Below are 20446 nucleotides of genomic sequence, written 5' to 3' on the forward strand. Positions count from 1 at the left end.
AATCTCTCTGGCAGTGGATCATGGTTGGCTGTATGCTACCAATGCCTTTTCTTTGTTTATGTGAGCATCTAGCCTTTGCACGCACACATGCAGACATGGACGTATGCACATGCACAGATACACACAAATACAGGACACATAAACACACACAGACAAAATGCTTCCAGCCCAAATCCTTTCTTTGGAAGCATACAGTGAAATATATGGGATTAATAACCTGAATAGCATTATTTTTCACCTCTAGCCTTTAAAATAATGCATGCTTGGCTTAGTGTCTGGGCAAAGTTTTGCCTGCGTATTTGCCTGGTTATCGGTGTGTACAAGACCTGCTGTGTGACCTGGTTTCATGCAATCTCCATCTTCTAATTAGGAGGCTGTAGAAAGGCTGGAACGAGAGGAGGAGTGATTAGTTGCCGTTGGGTATTTCATAAGTGGCTTTCAGTGCCACATTTGCATTATTTGCTTGGGGTCTGAATAACAAATCAGCCTACCTTTCCAGCAAATTGAGGCTAGCAGCTAAAGACCATCAATACATGAAATATAAAATGAAACTGAAGAAAAGAAATAAGCAAAACATGCTAACACAATATAGGGGGCAATAAAATGAAATATTGAAACATGAGATGCAATAACGGTCTCAAAGTGATCTACGCTCCACGTGCTAGTCTAGATGAGGCTTACAGATATTATTTGACTAATAAGGGTGGGGGACAAATTAAAGGGAAGGCATAAAGAAATGAGTGGAAAATTACAGTGACTACAGGTACGCAGGAGTTAAGCAGCTGGCATTCGATCATGCAAAGACATCTTGTGAAGCAGTGGGTCTGATTCTTGGACAGTAAAACTCTCAGTCCCCCTCACCCATATTTCTCTTCACTGGTGAAAGAGTGGTTTCATTGTTGGGACACAGATGGTAGGGGCTTCGGTCACAAAGACTGCTCCGCTAGTGCTTCAGTAAGAACAGTGACTTAAGTGACGTCTGCATTGAGATCTGTGGGAAAGATGGTCAGAAACTGCTATTGGCCCGTGATGCTTGTGCACTAGAGCAACATTCAGGGAAAAACAAAAGAGCAACTCTTCCCTAGCTGACTTGAGAATGCCAATGCAGCATGTGATCAGTCTCGGCAACAGTAGACTGTTGACAGTTACATAGAGAGGGATATTACAGCAGTATTGCAGTCCTTAAACTGATCCCTACAAAGATAGATGCAAATTTGAAGGTTCAGAAGTTTAAAAACTATCACTGGTTTAGAGATGCAGGAAAAAAAGGGGGACATTGTCGGATGATTCATCCCTTACCAACACCAACAGAGGGTGAAGGTCTGAATGCATGTCACCTACTGAGAGCCTAGTGAGGCAGTTCGAATATGTGGGGGTGGAGGGGTTTCTCATGTGGTTTGTGTCCACTTGTCCCCTGTAGAGGGAAGTGTCACTGCGGATCTTTAGGGTGAAACATTCCTGTCTTGATGGGAGTGGTTTCTCCCAAGATGACAGTGTTTTTTGACCACTTTATTTGTTTCAAATAACAAATAAATGAAGATCAGCTGGGTGAATGGTGCTCAATCCTCCAGCAGAATCCCAAAGATTTATAAAACCAAAACCAAGGCACACTGAAGCTGCTGTGGAAGATTTTCCTGTCATTTGTTCCCATTTTGTTTATTGAGCGTATGCTATGTTTGTCCTAGGTTTTGGTACGGCTGCCTGAGTACCACACGGATGTCTCTGTGTTTGTTGCTCATTCTGTGACTAGCGGACCATGTGAACCACGTCAGCCCTATGTTGGAGCCCCATGCTGTACGTGTCCTGTAGGGTCAGTCAGTGTGCTGATCTGTAGCGGAGGTCCTGTCCGCTCATTTGGCCAGTCTCCCCCGACCGCCGCGTGTGTCCGCCACCACCAGGCCTGGTCAGCCATCACTGAACCACTTGGCTGTTTGCCCACATTTGAGTCTTAGAGGGCAGGAAACAAAGTGGGCACTCACATATCCACATATAAACACACAAATGCACATACACACACACACAGGGGTGCGCGCACACACATGATCACAGCGAGTGACAGTGGCTCTTGTTTACTCAGCCCTCCCACCCTCCCTCGCTCTCCTTTCATCCTCTCCCTCTAGTCTGTCATGTTGTGTGTCACTTCCCACAAATGTCAGTGCCACCGTGGGACAGTGATTAATTTTGGTGTGCCTGGCAAAATGTCTTCAAGATGTCTGTTTGGGTTGTCTTTTCCCACCCCCTTTGCCCACCCCCGCTCCTCGCATGTCTTGGAGTTGTGGGTCGAGAGTGGCATGCCCCCCTCCACCCCCCACCCCAATGCTGTCACAGCTTTTTTTGGGGGGGGAGGAGTGCCTCATCATCACCAAAGGACAAAGGCTACCTGAACTGACAGAGATCTTCTTTTCTGACCAGAGCCACTTTTTGTCACTCCTCAGCGCCACCATCTCCATGCGTTGTCTGTTTAGTGTGTGCTGGTGGTGTATGATGGGAGAAGTCTTGACCCAGCACTGGGGGGCTGTAACACTTCACTGTCAGCGCAGCTGATTAGCTTATCACTCACTGCACTGGGAGGAAATACATCATCATTCCAGACAGGGATTCCCCAGTTTAGGGCCCATTCCCTGTCTTCTACTGCTCGGCATTTAATCACCACACTCTTTGTCCCTTCCAGTGTTTCAGCCTCACCTCTAAAAAAAACAAAAAACAGTCCTTAGCGCCTCACAATGGGCGCTTTCTTCCTTTCCGGTGTTTTTATAGTAAAATCAGAACAGCTGCATTATTCACACGGACGCCCTTCTTAGCGTTTGAGCTGGAGACAGACAATATATCCATTTGCACTGACACAGATATTGTTCATTTGGAGGAAAGCAGCCCGAGCCATCTTCCCAAATTATTCTTTTCAGCTCACTCAACAAAGAAAGTGAAACACAAAGTGGCAAATGTGCTTTGGCTTCCCCACAGAGTGGTATCAGGTATGATAATTACCCTGCCATTAACATTGGGAATAGTTAATGTGTATTAATGTGTTAATGGCATGTTAATTACTGTACATGTTAGAGAGAGAGAGCCCACAGGCATTCTCTCAGATTCTTTGTGCCATGTGGATGTAGGCCAATCTTTAAAAAAAAAAAAGCCTTTAAGAACGTCGATGAAAGAGGATTCTTATGTTTCATTTGACAGAACAAAAGATTTTCAATGGTAATTTGATCCAGCTCCCCGCCTCTCGAGCTGAAGGTTACCGATCCAGGCGCCACGACAAAGGAGATGATATGAAGTCAAAGGAGACGTGGAACGCGGCTGTAGTGACACTGGCCTCTTTGTGAAATGGATACTCTAAGCCCTCTGTAGTCTCTAGTGTTTTGCTTTGGCAGCGGGTTTTAATAACACGGTGGATTAGAAGCCCCGGATCCCGAGTGCCAAGCTTAAGTTAAAGCTCACCTTGGACGAGCTTCAGTAACAGGCTAGAAGCCACGGTCCCGCTCTTCCTTCCAGACGATTCTCTCCTCACACCATCAACTCCACGGCTTTAAGAGAGATGACCTTTGCAAATATTGACAGAAAATAAATTCTGTTTCGATTAGTTGGCTTTGGGAGACCTTTGCGGATCGATGCAATTAGATGAACAGACTGTCGATATGTGGCCGGAGCTGTTCACTAGAGGCAGTGGGTAGGAGAGGACTGCAGGAGGTCAGGGTTACTTGTAATGAACAGGATGTTTTGGAAACAGTGGTGGAAGTAACCGAGTCACAGCGCGTATCATCGAAACATAGGTTACTTTACTGCTTCACAGAACTTTTAATCTTGAAAAGTCCTTTAGGTATTGAGAGAAAAGTGTCGCAAAAAAATAAAAATAAAAATCTCTGGCTTCATCTGCAAGAAGCGCCGCTCTTCCAGTGTATCATCTCGTGTCTGACAGTGCACTGAGCGAGGCAGAATGAGGTGGAGAAGCCCAGAGCCACCCCTGCACTCTTCAGCAGGCCACATTAACCCAGCGGGGCTCTTCCTTTATGGCTCTCCTGCTCACACTTCAGTGATGAGAGTAAACAAGCAGCGGGGCAAAGGTCAGCTAAGCCCACAGAATAAAAGAGGGCACAAGGGGGAAAAAGAGGTGGGAGGAAAGGAGAGCAGCCCCAGGCAGTGCTCAGATCGCTGTCAGGGCTTCAAGCAGGGAATGATGTACGAGACAACGGCCCCGAACCGGAAATGATTATAAACAGTGAACAGGGGAGAGTGTATGAGAGAAAAGGCCTGCATTGCCTTTATCTGTCAAATTTGTTACATCCACGAATCAGATAATGACAGTGAAACCTGTAAAAAGTGAAAAGAAGAGCCACCCCTAACTGATAGGGAAGGATTAATCACAGCGTCTCCTTTTGTCTCAGCCACAGAAGAGAAATGAGGAACAATCATATATGCAAGTGCTTTTTTTTTTTCTACCCGGCTACCCCACCTGTATTGTTGAATGACAAATGGGGCCGATTAAGGACATGTGACATTATTATTACAATTTCTCATTTTTTTTTCCCTTTTATATCATGAAATGCGCCCTGGTAATTAAGTGAGCGAGCATCATCATCAAGCCCATGTGTAATAACTGGAAGATATGGATTTTTCTTTCTTAAATTCCTTTTCTTCTTTTCTTTTTTCCTTTTTCTTTTGCTTAGAGGCTTTACCAAGGTGACATGACTCCCGCACTTTCCCCTCGCACCGAGATTAATCCCACTTTGACTGTGGAGGTGGATTAAAGCTAAACTCGGGTGCCCAAACTTGTTTTAATACCCATATCATCAGACAAAAACAGGATAAAGATTTGAGCAGGAAAAGCAGCATTGCAAAATGTTACTGTGGAATTGCGAGTTACCATACAGATTTGTCAACCACACAGCAAATTAAAGATATTATCTCGCTTGAGCTTATATTGTGGAAGTTGTGTGATGACGCCGAGCTTAGCTCCTCCAACAAAGGTGCGTGGAAAAGAGACAGCGAGGCAGAGATATGCGTTTCGCTCTTATTCTTTCTTTAATTTTCAGTATTTATGTGGTTGAGATGAACTCACTATCCCTCCCATAACATGTGTTATGAATGACCAGCCAGAGCTGGCGTGGCACAAATACACCCTGGTGGACTCCTGCAGGGCGGTCTCCTTCTTGGAGCAGCGCAGTAATCATTTTTATCCTGCTGATTTCCTAAATAGAAATGGACACGTATGATAAAAATGTCACGGCCACTCCACATGTCAGCAGACTAACAGGATTACGTGTCACTTTCTAATGCCTCGCTCTGTTTTCCTTTGCTGTGAATGGCCACAGTATTGCACACAGGAACTTTGTGGTAATATATGGTAAGAGACAAGTAGCTCTTTATGGCCTGTGATTATTTAGTTTGAATGAAACCAGTGATTTATGCCCATTTAGCTGAAAAGCCCTGTAAATTCCCTCAGCTGCATTTCCCCTGGATATGGAGTGAGTGGAGTGAAAGTGACAACTAGGTTTGGTGTGGAAATGTACGCCGCGTCCCAGAGTTATATTTAATATACCTGACATGAAAAACGTGGCTACCTACTTACCACCACCCGCAGCACAAAGAAAAGTGCAGCCTGCTGAGTTTGCGTTGATTCAGAGAGTGGGTGTAAACACTGAATTAGGGAAAATATGAACCGTCGTGGCAGACAAACCACCAGCTATTAGAGCATGTTGAGATCCCGAGCCGGGCATCTGGTCAGTCACATTTGAATCATGTGCCGTTTTGTTTCACGCAGCACAAACTGGAATGGAAACAGTCGAATCTGTCCAGAATGATGGCTTTGGGTGGAGTTGTGCAGATGCAGCGTGATGTGGATGAGGGTTAGTGGAGCAGCGGCATATTGTCCACATGGATGGCTTGGCTCTGCAAAGCCTGATGGAGCCTTGTCCAGCATCTCAATGTCTCCAGCACAAATAGCCACATTCATCCACTCCTTTCACACCATTACACCTAAAAGACTCAAAGCCAGCCGACCTATAAATAGAGGAAAATTTGTTTTTCAGTGGCATTGCAGTTGAACAAACCACCAACGGGGATGAAAACATCAGAAAAGAGGTTACACTGTGGGCTTTTTTTAACCTACGATTGTGTTTATAAGAAAGATATTAAGAAGAAAAGGAGTGTTTTCTCTCTAGTATTTACTCTTGTGAACGGCTCGCAGGGTCAGTCGGTCAAAGCACGGTAAAAAGGGCTTCTCTGATTGCATGCCTACTGGCTGACACAATAGAGCCGCTAATCTTCTTATTTAGAATCCAAAGGCTAGCCATATCTTAATGAAGCTGTAATGAGCGCTTGAAAATCCCTGAATTGCGGGAGGGATTATTGAATTGAAACAACTCTGGTAATCATAACGTTTGAGTAGCCACTCAGTATTTACTGCCCATTGAGCCACATTTTTATCCACTTACTAGACCTGATTGCTCGAGCGTGTTTTTGGTGTAATTTTGACCTGCGAGAGCTTTTTTTTGTGTTTGTTTTCTGAAAAGCCTGACATTGTGGTTTCACTGCCAGCGCATCCAGGTGTGCACGTAGCCCGCGCTATCTGCTGTGTGATTACGACCTGCTGACAGGCTGGCGAGACAGAAGACCAGAGGAAATAAACAGCACCATCTGAAAACAAACACAGAAATCAGGCTTTGCGCTTTGCATGCAATTCACTGCACAATTTTTTCCTTATTATTATTATTATTTCACAGCTCAGTCTTATAATGGCCTAGATTCGTCTTAAATTAAATGAATTGAAGATTCAAAACTCACAAGGAAATAGACGCGAGTAAAACAGCAGTTACTTTTGTGGATTTCCCAGCATTCACTGTGTGAAAGACAGACACTTACTAGAGGTATAGTTTTCTGTTTAGCATCCTTTCACAGAGTAGAAGTGCCACTTCACCATTGAGCATTTGTCAGTTTATGGATGTTGCTGTCATGTCAGCCTTCCCGTACACACAGTGTGCAGCGCAGTGTGTAAATAAAAGAGAACAGGCGTACACATGGGCGACAGGAACACAGCATATACACAGGAGGCGCTCAGTTCCTACCTGACGGGGAAACATCACCGTATCAAACGATATAGAGTCAACGCTTCTGATTTCAGCAGTTTTGACTTATTCTCTTATTAATAATGTTAATTTCCCATCTTAATTCATCTCTTGAATGCATTTGCTGAAACCTGTCCCTGTTTCTGTGTCTCTGCAGGTCTCAGCATCCGTGGCGCTCAGGAGGAGGACCCCCCAGACCCTCAGCTCATGCGTTTAGACAATATGCTGTTGGCAGAGGGAGTAGCGGGACCAGAGAAAGGTGGCGGATCTGCCGCCGCAGCCGCCGCCGCCGCTGCCTCGGGCGGGGCAGCCGACAACTCAATCGAACATTCCGACTACAGAGCCAAACTCACCCAGATCAGACAGATTTACCACACAGAGCTGGAGAAATACGAACAGGTAAGGAGGGAGCTTTACAACCCCAAGGTTAAGATCCTCCCAAGAAATGCCTCCCGAATGAGTTTTTACTGGAAATAGCACACACCCTCCAAAATGTTCTTTATGCATTATTCCACGTGGCAACCAGCTTTCAAATTTTCACTTTGTGTTTAAATGTTTAAAAGCCACTGAGTTGTACTTTCACAACTGCAAACTGTGGCGAATATGTACGATAGAGGAGGATGTGGGGAAAAAAGCAGCTCGGGAAAAAGCGAAATTGCCGTATTATTCACTGTGTTGTAGTTGATTATAGAGATCCAAAGGAGTGCCCCAGTCATCTGTGTTAAATGAAAGTATGATCAGCTCTTTCACCCAGCACTTTGAGCCTGCCATTAAACACGGGCATTATGGGTGAAAATAGAAGGTGAAACTGTGATGCCTCAGCAAGCCAGTGAGGTAAATTAGAGTAATTTACTTTGTGCTCTCTCCGAGAGAGGAGGTGGGTATGCGGGGGCACACAACACTTCGCCTGGAGTAAATGCATCTTTCTTAAGGGTGTTTCCAGGTTTTAATTATCTAAATGTAAATACTTAACAAATTTTACTCAGAGTAATGAGCTAAAGTGTGCACTACGTAAATGAGTTATTCTAATTAATCATGTATGAACTACCGTGTTAACGAAAAGCTGCTTAACTTCAGTGCATTAAGGCCAGGCCAAATTGCAGATCTGCATTTATTCTGAGATGACTTCACCTATTATGTCAGAGTTATATGCAAACACCGCACTCCGTGGAGGCTTTTATCAAGAACAGCGTGCATATTAACTCATTTAATACATGAAAAATGGATATAACTTTAAAACATCAGTCAAGAGCTTTTTAAAGTTCTAAAACAAACAAACAACAAAAACCCCGCCTCACGTTGGTTGTTTTTGTCACTCTTTCGCTTGGCAGGCATGTAACGAATTCACTACCCACGTGATGAACCTGCTGAGGGAACAGTCTCGTACGCGGCCCATTTCTCCCAAAGAGATTGAGCGCATGGTGGGAATCATCCACCGTAAGTTCAGTTCCATCCAGATGCAACTGAAGCAGAGCACCTGTGAGGCTGTCATGATCCTGCGCTCCAGATTCCTTGATGCCAGGTCAGTTGATCGTGTGTGCTTAGTGCGAATGCGCGCGCGCGTGTGTGTGTGTAGGTATAAAGTTTCGACTTTTTTATTGCTTCTGCGTGACCCACATAAGTAAATCCAGTGGGCGAGGTCATTTTTAGACGGTGCGCAGGTCTGAAGTTTCTTTTCACTTTTCTGGCACAGCACACAGTGTGAGCACTGCAGAGATGCATGATTTTAATTATGCCCATGTTCCATGCGTTATCCATTTCCAAGACAATCATGCCCTCACACCTGAGAGCAGTTAGGACCCAAATGAAATGGGGGCCGAGTCATGTGTAATGGATGGAGGGGAGGTCATCAGCAGGTGTTGTGGATTACTCTAATCACTAACAGTATGGTGCATTGTAGAAGCTCTGCGGAGAGAAGCACAAGTTTGGGCCAAACAAGCCAAGTGGAAGCACATTTGCTGCCCACTGCCTGTGTGAAGCACAGTAAACAAGGCAAAATAAGCAAATGCTCAACAACATGATAAGTAGTGCCCTGGGAGGGAAGGGGACCCAGATCTAGTTAGAGTTTGCTTGTTTCTACTGAGATCCCTGGGGCTGTGGCACTTCAGGAACAATGCTCAACTGTGCATGCCATGATTTCTATAATGTACCGAGATGCACTCCGACTGGGCTTTGCGCTCCATCATGAAGCCCACCCATCCGCTGCACTAAACTCTACACATTACACGCTTGGACTAGAGATTGGAGACCAACACACCAAATTAAACATTGTATGTATTTTGCAACGGTATGTGTATGTGTGTCTTTCTGTGTGCTTGTCAGTTTATTGGTTGTAGTCTTTTGTGTGTTGATGAGGCTCTTGGAGCAGGACACGATATCCTGCTCCTGAGGGCCCTTAGAGCCCATTCCTCATTATTTTCACCATTTATGTGTGAGATTGATTGTGCAATTTGTGCAATCCAAGTGGATGAGTTAATGCTGGTCTCACTAATAGGCTTGCTCGGTGTTTCTCTCGTTTTGCTCCCCACTCAGGCGGAAAAGGAGAAACTTCAGCAAGCAGGCAACAGAAATTTTGAACGAATATTTCTACTCGCACCTCAGCAACCCGTATCCGAGCGAGGAGGCAAAAGAGGAGCTGGCCAAGAAGTGCAGCATCACAGTTTCCCAGGTGGGTAGTGCTCGTCTAACAGTAGCTGGTGGGTAATCAGGTTGGGAAAGGCTAAAAGCCTTGAGGGATAGTCACCGTAGGTCGCACCACCAAGGCGCAATGTCCTTTGCTAACCTTGACATTGTGACTTCCTAATGATCCTTCAGTCAAGGCTGGTCCCAGTCAGTCAGAGCAGGGCCACAGGGAAGGGAGGCCTGTATCATCTTAGCCTCAATCAAAGCACTATGCTGTCCTTCCTTAGTCGCCCCAGCGCTGGGTCCCCTGCCATTTTTCCCCCTCATTCCCATCCACCATGTGCGCTCTCTCTCTCTTGCCTGGTCAGTCGCTCAGGTCATATGGAAAGAAAAAAAAAGGCATCATCCATTACTTTAAGAAAAGCGGTCACTCCGGTGCTTCAAAAACACTGGATGATCCTGGGTATTTACTCATATGTTTGCTCTTCAAGTGACCTTGCAGGAGTCTGCTAATTCTGTTATATTTCACACTTAAAAAGTCAACTTTCCAATTTGATATCTATCATAGCCTCCTCATTGGGTAAACCTGAAGGCAATATCTCTCACACCTAACCCCCACATCCAAAGTATTATTACCCTGTCTTCTCTTTTTTTTCCTCCCCCCTTTGCTATGATTGTGACTACTATCTAGATTTTTTTATTCTCCATTGTTCTATGGTTGTCCTCTTGAGACACAATATCAGAGAAACATGAATCTATACAATAATCTGCAGTGTTTTGTCTGTGTGGGGAGGGGGTGATGAGGGGTATATTGAGTGTAGTCATGAAGAGTCAGATACTGTAAAAGCCCATTCTTTTTTGCCTTCAGGGGGTGGGAAGCACCATCACAGTATCACAGGTATGTCATAACTTCTCCTGATCCACTGTTTTCATTTTTTTGTACCTCCTTTGTTCATGTATGTAATGGCCTCACAGTTGTCCAGTGCACAGACCCTCCCTCTCTTACACTATTGGATCCATGCTAATGCTATAATATCAAATTTAAAGTTTAAATTTACATTTAAAAAAAGCGTGGCTAAGCTATATCAGCATTTACATCCCACTTTTAACAAGAGATTGCAGCCTATTTTTAATGTTTGACATCTTTACACTACACCCATATTATCACCATACTATGTGTGTACAAATGTGTCACATGTAATTTTTACTTTCTGGCTATGGTTTATGACATGATTTATTTGTTTTCTTTTTCTTTTCTTTTATTGTTGTTTTGTTTTCTTGTAGAAGATTGAATAATTGTGTGATCTTTTTAAATCTTGAACAAAAAAAATTGCACTTAGAGTTTATTTATATCCCTCCCACCTCATGATCACTGTGTGATTTACAGCAGTTAAAGAAATGGGCATTGTTGTCTGAGTGTCTCCTAAAGCAGTCCGCTGAACCAGTTCCCATGAGAACAAATAAGTCTTTGCAGAAATTAGAGGGCTTTTAAAAATTCACCTGAACTCATCCCGGGCCCCATTAGTGGTGTACTCCTCGATAAGCGGAGGCCATGGCAGACATCATTATTGACTTATTCTTAGTGCTTTGGCTCATTTTAGGAGGGTAACAGAGTGAGAGGCTTGACATAATGCTGGGTTCACTATAAGTATGTTATCCCTCACTGTGGCCCAGCCTTTCAGATTCATATATGGCTTACTGTGGTCACGCTGCAGGCTGGACTAATACCCCCACCTCCCCCCCACCCCCTTTTTTTGGTGCTTTCTTGATTGCACAAGTAGTTCATTAACTAAACACCATCAGTTGTGAATGGTATGCCAATATCGCTTTGCAGCTTTGCTCAATACATCTTTGCTGATGAAACACCCTGCATCATTTTAACAGGGATCATTGAAAATGAAGTCATCTTCAAGTCAAGCGCACACTCAGATTCCAGCAGTCCAAACGCCACATTTCCTTTCTATTATTACTTTTAATGCCCTTAAAATACCCTTGAATTAACAAAATTGCAGATGTCTGTTTCATGTCCAATTACTGCTTGAGCACAGAACTGATGCACAATGATGTATTTAAGGTGGTAATATTACCTAGTGCGATACCAGGTCTTATTTCCTTTTTTATTCATTTTATTATTATTATTATTATTATTATTTAATTTGCATGTGCATTGCAGAAAGGGCTAAGGGCATGGGATATGATGGATGTAGTTTGTGTTGAGGTGTGTGGATGCTTCAGAGGCCACCTTTGATGTAATATGTGTCAATATAACACTGGTTAACTGTTAAACCTGATTCCACCACAGGGTTAATATGTTCTGTTATAATGCAAAATGTATGACACCCTTTCCAATATTTCAGCTATTTAAAAATAATAATAATTTCAAAGCAGCGAATGCTTTATTTTTTTTATTTGATCTTACAGTAGGGCATTGCAAGCTCACTTTTGGCTCATGCATTGGTCATATATTGATCAGAAAGCAGTCTGAGACACAATGAAATAGTCCAAACTCTTAACTACAGTGTGCAACAATGAAGCCAGTTGTATTATAGCTTTGCACAGGAAGTCTGCATTGTCATGACACAATCGCTGCCTTTGAGTGCGGGTGGTGTCAGGTAATTCTTACCAAACATAGGAGTCAATTGAATGCATGGTCTGCTACGATGCTGTGCTGTGCATCTATTCAATATTTTAGCTGAACCCGAGAATCACTGAAGCCAGAGTTCATCGGGCAGGAGAGAAATGTGTGTGCAGAAAAAAGGGTGGTATAACATCTACAAGATGTGACGCCACCGCGGCTGAGTCTGTCCAGACTGCTGAGGCTTGTAACACAATAAATGTGTGCACTACAGTCATAACACACTCAAAAAAAAATCTATTAATTTTATGAAGTAATCAGTCATATTTTATTGCAGGATTTGCCTCCTTTCTGATGAAAGTAATATGCGATGAAAGTAAACTAGTGTATAGTCTGTATCCATTAAGTCAAATTTAATGATAAAAATAGGTCTGAACGTGCAAACACCACAACTGGCCACAACTGACATTTTAATAAATGCAGATCTGTTTAATGCACTGTTTTTATGAACATTTTGTTAAATTAAACAGACTGATGAGCTTTACAAAACATTTTATATGATTTTTCAGGGGTTTGTGGGCACATTGCGAGCTGTCCAAAAGAGCAACAATATTGCATCGTCTTAGGCTCTACAATCCACTCTAAGCAGGTTAAGTAAAAAGGATGATGGCCAGGGCTTTCATTGCTTCCAATTAAGCCTTGCTTGTTAGTTTAACCTCTAGGTAAACCCATCAAACAATTGATGTCAAGGAAACCCTGCCAACAGTGGGCCTCGCCCGAATGGTCATTAATTTTAATTGCCTAGATATTAAAGATTTAGAGCACAGAGACGTGGAGGATAGAAATGATCTGATGTCCTGCAAATCCAGTCAGTTTTTACGCCACAGCATCGGCGGGCTGCTGGGGATATTAAAATTTAAGCACATGGGTGGAAATTAAATAAAGCGTCATTAGGGGCAGCTGCTCTTTGGCTGGTCCAGCCGTGGGCTGCAGGGCCTGAGAGGGGGGCTGCAGCACAGCGACAAGACACTCTAATTTATAGGACCATTAAAAACAAGCATCATCTCATTATTATTCCACTGTTATTGCAGAGCCAGCATTCACACATAAGGTTCACACCATACAACTTTTCAGTGTCTGATGTTGAATGGCATCGTTTCGGTCCAACAAAATTAACATATCCGACTGCTCTAAATCTGAACGTACCCAGTTTCTAGTGCATGTTTGATCTCGAGTCTTTCTCGAGCCTTAAGAGCTCTAGGCCTGCCCCAATAATCCCTGTACTGCTTCTCATGTCTACGGCGCTCTAAATCACTGAGCGTGCACAAATGTTTCATTGCCTTAGTGTTTTATGATCTTCCAAAGTAAAGCAACCCAGACCCAGTAATCCCAAAAAGCTGTGTAATGTTTTCCAGTGGTTATGCTAAATTGGACGTACTCGTCATATGATGAATTATTACAATACGTTAAGCAACTGTATTTCTATAAAATGTCAATCACCTGGACCCACTCGTCTGGAACCAGTGAGAATTCTGTGGAGGATAAAATATGAACATTCATATGTTGCACTGAGGGAAATGTCAAAATTTGTATCCTTAACAACCAGTCCTCATATGAGAAATATGTACCGACTTCAGTGTCTGTGCAATAGGAGCCCCTTGTGTTTTAGTTTTGTCAGGAGACAGATCTGAGAGCATGTCATGCTCCCATCCATGAGAAGACACAAGTGGCTCCTGATTACGGCTTAATTAGCTTGTGTACCCGGCGGACATTAGCACAGGGGCTGGGAATTGGGTACTTGATGGACCCAAACATGACATCTTGAAACAATCGCACTGCTCAGTGCATGGTGCTGTGCCTGCTTGACATCTGACTCCTCTGCTCCTCCTCCTTCTGCTCTCCCACGCAGGTATCCAACTGGTTTGGCAACAAAAGGATCCGGTACAAGAAAAATATCGGCAAGTTTCAGGAAGAAGCCAACCTGTATGCCGCCAAGACTGCTGTAAATGCGGCACACGCTGCAGCCGCTGCAGTGCAGAACAGCCAGGCCAACTCCCCTACCACACCCAACTCCGGTAGGCATTCCTGCATATAGACAAATAAAACAAACGAAAAGATCTACCTTCTACCTCAGTCCTTAACCTGCTGCCTGCCTGCCTCACTCTCTCATGCACCATTCACACAGGCTAGAGTGACAGGCTCTGCTCCCAGCTTGGGGATCACAGTGTCTCCTGTCTATAAGACAGTTGATGCCAAGCAAACTCATGCATAAAGAGAGCGTTCCTGACTTGTGAACCGAGAACACATGTATTTTTGGCAAAATAAGAAAAAAATTTTCAAAATAATGCCATGGGATTTGTTTTCCCTTGACTTTCTGTCAACTTCTTGTCATTTCTAATGTAATGGTATGTATTCCCACTGAATGGTAAAGGCATTTTGCAAAAAAGTGAAACATAATTGCTGGGAGCATTTTACCTGCAGTAGTAGTATCAAAATGGTATTATGTGCAGTTGATGCTGAATAAAAATAGAGATAAAAGCAAAGAGCCTGAAAGGGCATATTTAGTCAAGTTTGATGAGTAATGTAATGCTGAGTTTGGACTAGCTTGAGCTTCGTCGGGATGTGGTAAGCTTATGAAGTGGTCCCTTTTTCTTGCACCCAGGATTCCAGATGAAAGATGAAGAGTTTCAGCTGGATTCTGCAGAGAGCAAAAACACTCTTTTAAGCAACATGTTTACTGGTACTGGTCTTTTCATAAGCTTCTTATTGTCCTTGTCATTTACCATGTGATACCTCCCTGCTAATTTAGACTGGAAGTAGGTGATGTGGAACAATTGGGAGCTTAAGCGACCAACCACATATAGAACCGGTCCCCTTGTTGTCATGTGATTTTCATTTAATTTGTGCTCACTGCATTCGTAAAAAAAGATCTTCAGTTCTTCTGCACATCATCCTTCTCCTCCTCTGTTTTGGTTCCTTGCCTTTTCTTCCGTCACCCCTGTAGTTGCCTGCTTTATGGGAGTCTTTCTTCTGTGTGTTTGTCTGCTTGAGCTGGGTGTGTTTTTTACAGATAAATGTGTGTGCGCCAGTGTGCGTGCGTGTCTGTGTGTGTGCCTGTGCTTTCCCTTTATAGCCCTCTCATGTATTCAGCTACTTACATCTTCCCTTTCCAGGTTCTTCAGGTTCTTTTAACCTCCCAAACTCTGGGGACATGTTCTTGAGCATGCAGAGTCTGAATGGGGATTCTTACCAAGGGGCACAAGTCGGAGCCAATGTACAGTCACAGGTAGGAGCAACAATCAGGGACAGTTCCTGACGACTAGTGCAGAGAGCTGTCCTTGTCTTGCCTGTGTACTGAGCCATCCACAGTGCAGTCTAAGAAGCACAACAAACTGAAAAAAGCAAAAAAAAAAAAAAAATCCAAAAAACATAAATAAGAAAAACATGCTGCCCATCCACGGGCAGTTCAAATTACCAAGTGAGGCCTCCAATAACAGCCCATTGACTGAAGTGTTTACTGACTATTTCGCTTTGGATGGAATGCTTTGGCCCCCAAAATATGATCCCACCCCACTGCAATCATGCCGCAAAGCAGTTTCCTGGTTACTATTCAAAACATTGTCTGAATGCATTTGGCTTTGACTTGAGCTCTTGGGTTGGTATTTGGGTTTTTTGGTACAATGTTATCCCCTTTTTTTCTGTACTTCTGTATCGCTATCTTCCTGTCTCATCTTGTTATTGTTTGTTGTTGATGTCTTCCATTTTGTGAGTTTAACGCAGCTACACAGCCGACACACTGCACACACTCACTACCACACCAGAAAAAATATATGCTCATTCATAATAAAGGTAAAGAAAAATCAAAGCTAATTTAAGATTTTTTTTAAAGTCTATGTGTTCCATTACTTTTACTTATGCTTTTATTTGGTATCAATCCACAACTGCTTTAGATGAAGTAGTATACCTGAGCATGCTCGTAACATCACTATCCTTTGTTTTTAATTTTATTTTGAAAATCTTTTTGCCCTGTTTTTTTCTGGTTAGTACATTTGCTGTCTCAGAAGTCCCTTTTTGTTAATTTCACTTCAGTTAATATCTTTTGCTTTACTAAGCATGTTTACAGTTAGTGTTGGAAGTCTGCGAGACACTCGGCTGACCAGCTTGTCCACCTTGTCTGTCCCTTCAGGTGGATACCCTGCGCCATGTTATCAGTCAGACGGCAGGATACAATGATGCTCTGGGGGGAAACACGATGTATAGTCCACATGGCCTAAATGTAAGTGAAGGTTTTATTGGCTTACACGTGGAGCTTGTTGAGGCAAAGGGAGTGTGAAATTCATTGATACTTTTTTTTTTTTTTCAATAAAAGTGCTGCATGGTTATCCTTTAATTTTATTCAATGAAATTACAGTGCATTACATTGCTTTACAACCTGCACAATAAAATATTAGCCAGTGTGTCACATCACTGTGTCACCTGATCTAAATAAAAGCTGCTTTTAATAAAAAAATATGCTACACAGCAGGTGAATAAAATCAGATTTACTTTAATAAACGGCTTTTAATACTTTGTTTGACTCAAACCAAGAATGAGATTTGGAGGGGGGGGAAAACACACCCTATCTGTTGCATTTCAGCTGCTTTGAAATGCTTCACAGCATTTTCCGTAGACTTATCTTCATGATAAAATATGATCACGTGATCGCCCGCAGCCTTTTTCCAGACATGAATTTCTTCTTCCCTGATGAGGTTTGATACGGCGCCTTTTTGTAAAGCAGCACATAATCTGAAGCTATCAGAGTAAAGATTAATTTCGTTGATGAGGGAGGATGGAGAGTGAAGGAGAGAAAGAGAGAGAAATAGGAGGAGACAGCTCGTTCTCTCGGCACTGTATCAACACTGCAGCATTTGCTCTCTTTGTGTTAGCATTCCTGTTGGGTGAAATGCACAGATATTCACAGTCTTAATAGTATGTAAGAGTTAAGCATGAAAATAAGGTATTAAATTAGTTTTTAAAAAATCTATTTCTTTTTTTTTTTTTTTTAAATATAAACAAACGGTGGCGGCTGTTGCCAGCAATTCTGTGCTGTTGGTGTCATTTTGGCTTTGCTGTAGCCTTATTGCTATAAGCTCTTTAGACATGTCAACTCCTTGTAGGATCAAGTGTTTCTTTCTTTCTCACAAGGTTTCTCACTTCCATGTGCAGTGTAGACCTGTGCCTACTGGCTCAGCAGAGCTCAGTGTGATCCCTACTAAAATATTAATAGTCGAATAACCTTAACACATGAAAAGAGAGGATCGGAGCACAAAGAGTAATAAAGTAAAAAACATATTCTGAACAGAAAGCTGTGGAAAAGCAGCCATTTTTAGCCATAGCCCAGAAAATGCACTATTGATATATTCACATAGACCTTTAGCTGTGTTGGTGGTGACGTAGAGGGATCCAGTAAAGGCTAGGTCACGCCTGGAGCAAAGCAAAGTCAGGCTGGCTAAGACTGGCTCTCTTGGAGAGGCCCTGCCCTGTCACTTTCCCTCAGCTCTCCCCACCTCACGCAGCCCTAGCCCTCCCTCTTCTTGACTGACAGGAGAATATGTAGCGACAAGCTGTCGGTCGCTTCTGAAATCTGCTTAGACACTGATTTCAGGGATCGCTCCCATTGGTCGGGACACAGGACAAATTTGTTTTTGAGAGTCTCTTTGCTGATGCTACTGTAACACAGAGACTAGACTAACTGCGTCTGCAACATTTTAATATCAACTGACACATTAGGGCAATCAGTCTATATATCTACATATTCTGTTTTTGGAGTGTCTAGAATTTACCAGGTTCATATTGCATTGAGTGTTTGATTGTAATCTCAACCTTTTCCATTTGTGTCCAAGGCTAATGGGGGATGGCAAGATGCAACGACTCCATCTTCTGTAATATCTCCAACAGAAGGACCTGGAAGTGTGCACTCCGATACCTCGAATTGATCCGCTATTAATGCATCTTCGCCTCTAGCAGGACTTTTTAACTGGCTGACCACCTGAAGAGGATATTGAAACATAAACTTTCACAGCAGATTGGTTTTCACGTATCTTAAAATGTATCACGACCGTGTTGCACGCATTGAAACTCCATCCTCCATTATGAACACCAAGTGTTTCCCGGTAGCTGTTTTGTTCTTTCTTCATAAATCAATCAAGTGTACACACCATGCTTTTCTTCTTCTTTTTAATTTGTTGGTTCACTGTAGAGGTAAACACATGCACATTTCCAAACAAAAATAAGAGTAAGCTTTCAGGATAATTATCTCCACTCAAAAGTACGGGATGACACTTGTGTGTTTTCCGTGACATTTTATGACACCTTAAAGGCCCATTTGTTCGATTCTTGATTTAATTGCCACTCTCCATTTTGATAATTGAGTCCTTACAACATAGAGATTAAAGCAGCTGTTTCTTTGACTGTAATGTGCTCGCAGTCTTGTCCGGCAACTCAACAATGCTGTTGTTGACAGCTCAATGGCAGCTTTGTAGTTACTTTCAAGATTTATTTTTGCCTTACAGCTGTATACATTAGTACAAGGAAATGACTATTCAAACTCTGGAACATAAAGAAGCATAATTGATTGCTTGACTATAACATGACACCACTGCATATTTTATAATTTGATGTTTAGTATGTACATATGTAAACCTTTTTTTTTGTACTGCTTATGGAAGCCCCCCTCGACAGCACACACACACACGGACAGTAGATCATTACAACATGGCACACAGGAGCAGGCCCCCATTACACAGGAAAAGTTGTACATAATATAGCTTAAGAGTAATTATACACCCCACCAATCAATACCCAGCTTTATTACCTCATTCATAGAAACCAATAATTTCCAACATTTCTGTAGCTTAGAGCGCTCACCTACTACCTCTAAACCATATCACCACCACAGTTTCTTTGGCCCTTATTTAATGTTTTTATGTAGTTATTTTGATCACATCTTGTAACACTGTAAACTCTTCATTCTCTATGTAATCTAATGTATATTTTAATCTTTTAATAAAATGATGTTGCAGCTGTGCAACTTAAAATAACAAATAAAAACAAAACAAAACAACGAAATAACAATATTAATACCATGGAAAATAGACGGGGAGAGGATGGGAGGGGGTGGGGTTGGGTGGCTGAAGATGTTGTTGCTCTGTGGCTTATATGGCTGGGGGGTGTGGGCGCGCGGGAGGGGCGGGGACGTGTGGCGAATATTGTTGTTAAATTAACACCAAACAGTTAAAACTGTTGTAAATAATGAAGGGAGGAAAAAAAAAAGAACATTTTGAATGTTGCTCATCTTGTTACTAAATCATGCGGAGAAAAAAGACAAAAAAAATCACTATAAAAAGTGTAATGCATAGAGGTTTCAGTATTCAGAACTGTACATTTCCAGCTCTGTTCAACAGGGTTCAAGACTTCTTTTCTCTTTTTTCTATTGTATGTGATTCTGAAACTGAAAAGTCATGACAAATGATTTGTGGCAGTGATTCTAATGTATTAAAGATGTTTAGTGTTACTTTCTAACCAGACTACACCCTGGACTGAAAAGTCTTCCTTGTGGTAGTTGTGTAATTTCAAACATGAATAAACCTTTTGCTTTCATGACAGCAAGGGGGTGTGTTTGTTGTCTCTAGTTTTTCCCTTAACGCTTGTCTGGTAAGTAGAACCTCGGCTCTCTTCTCCATCTCTGTAAACTCTCAACGAGGGATGCAACTTAATGGTAGCTGACTGCTCCTGCTCATTAATCGAAACTTCAGAGTCATTAAAAGCCATTTCTTCTCATTTTTTAAACACATTTCCTGTTTAGTTTTTAGATAGATTAAATACAAATTAGAGATAAAATCATGTTGTTTATTCATCACGTATGAATTTGCCAGCTTTACATATTGTGGGTAGACGCTGAGGACTTGACCTGGGTTGTAGCTACTGTAGAGCTGACAAAGTGCAATTAACTGAAATGTCAGGCACTTCTTATTCAGGCTGTTTTGTCTGTCTGTTGTGGAAAGGCTGGCTTAATGGATCATTGGTTACCAATTCCACATGGAAATTGACATCCATTTATTCTCATTTTCTTAGCATAGGTCTTCATTCTTGTCTTTCTACTAAGCTCGTGTCCAGAGTTTGTCCCTTTCAGTCATGGATCCCTCTAGAT

The 20446-nt window shown here is 42.5% G+C and overlaps 1 protein-coding gene across 8 annotated transcripts in view; it reads left to right on the top strand.

Moving 5' to 3' along the window:
* The window catches only part of pbx3b (pre-B-cell leukemia homeobox 3b), a 56694-nt gene extending 36935 nt beyond the window's left edge, over nt 1-19759 (top strand). For 2 of the 8 annotated variants that reach the window (XM_082555878.1, XM_082555879.1), the window contains exons 3-11: nt 7219-7460; nt 8393-8583; nt 9594-9729; nt 10552-10581; nt 14168-14333; nt 14921-14998; nt 15432-15544; nt 16445-16534; nt 18141-19759. In XM_082555878.1, coding sequence (XP_082412004.1) covers nt 7219-7460; nt 8393-8583; nt 9594-9729; nt 10552-10581; nt 14168-14333; nt 14921-14998; nt 15432-15544; nt 16445-16534; nt 18141-18233 — 1139 coding nt within the window. In that variant the 3' untranslated portion in view covers nt 18234-19759. The remainder of the gene's footprint in view (nt 1-7218; nt 7461-8392; nt 8584-9593; nt 9730-10551; nt 10582-14167; nt 14334-14920; nt 14999-15431; nt 15545-16444; nt 16535-18140) is intronic. The other 6 variants (XM_082555880.1, XM_082555881.1, XM_082555882.1 and 3 more) reach the window with 4 other exon arrangements.
* Nucleotides 19760-20446: the final 687 nt, after the last annotated feature.

This window comes from Aulonocara stuartgranti, assembly GCF_965226115.1.
Source record: "Aulonocara stuartgranti genome assembly, chromosome: 12".
NCBI classification, from domain to species: domain Eukaryota; kingdom Metazoa; phylum Chordata; class Actinopteri; order Cichliformes; family Cichlidae; genus Aulonocara; species Aulonocara stuartgranti.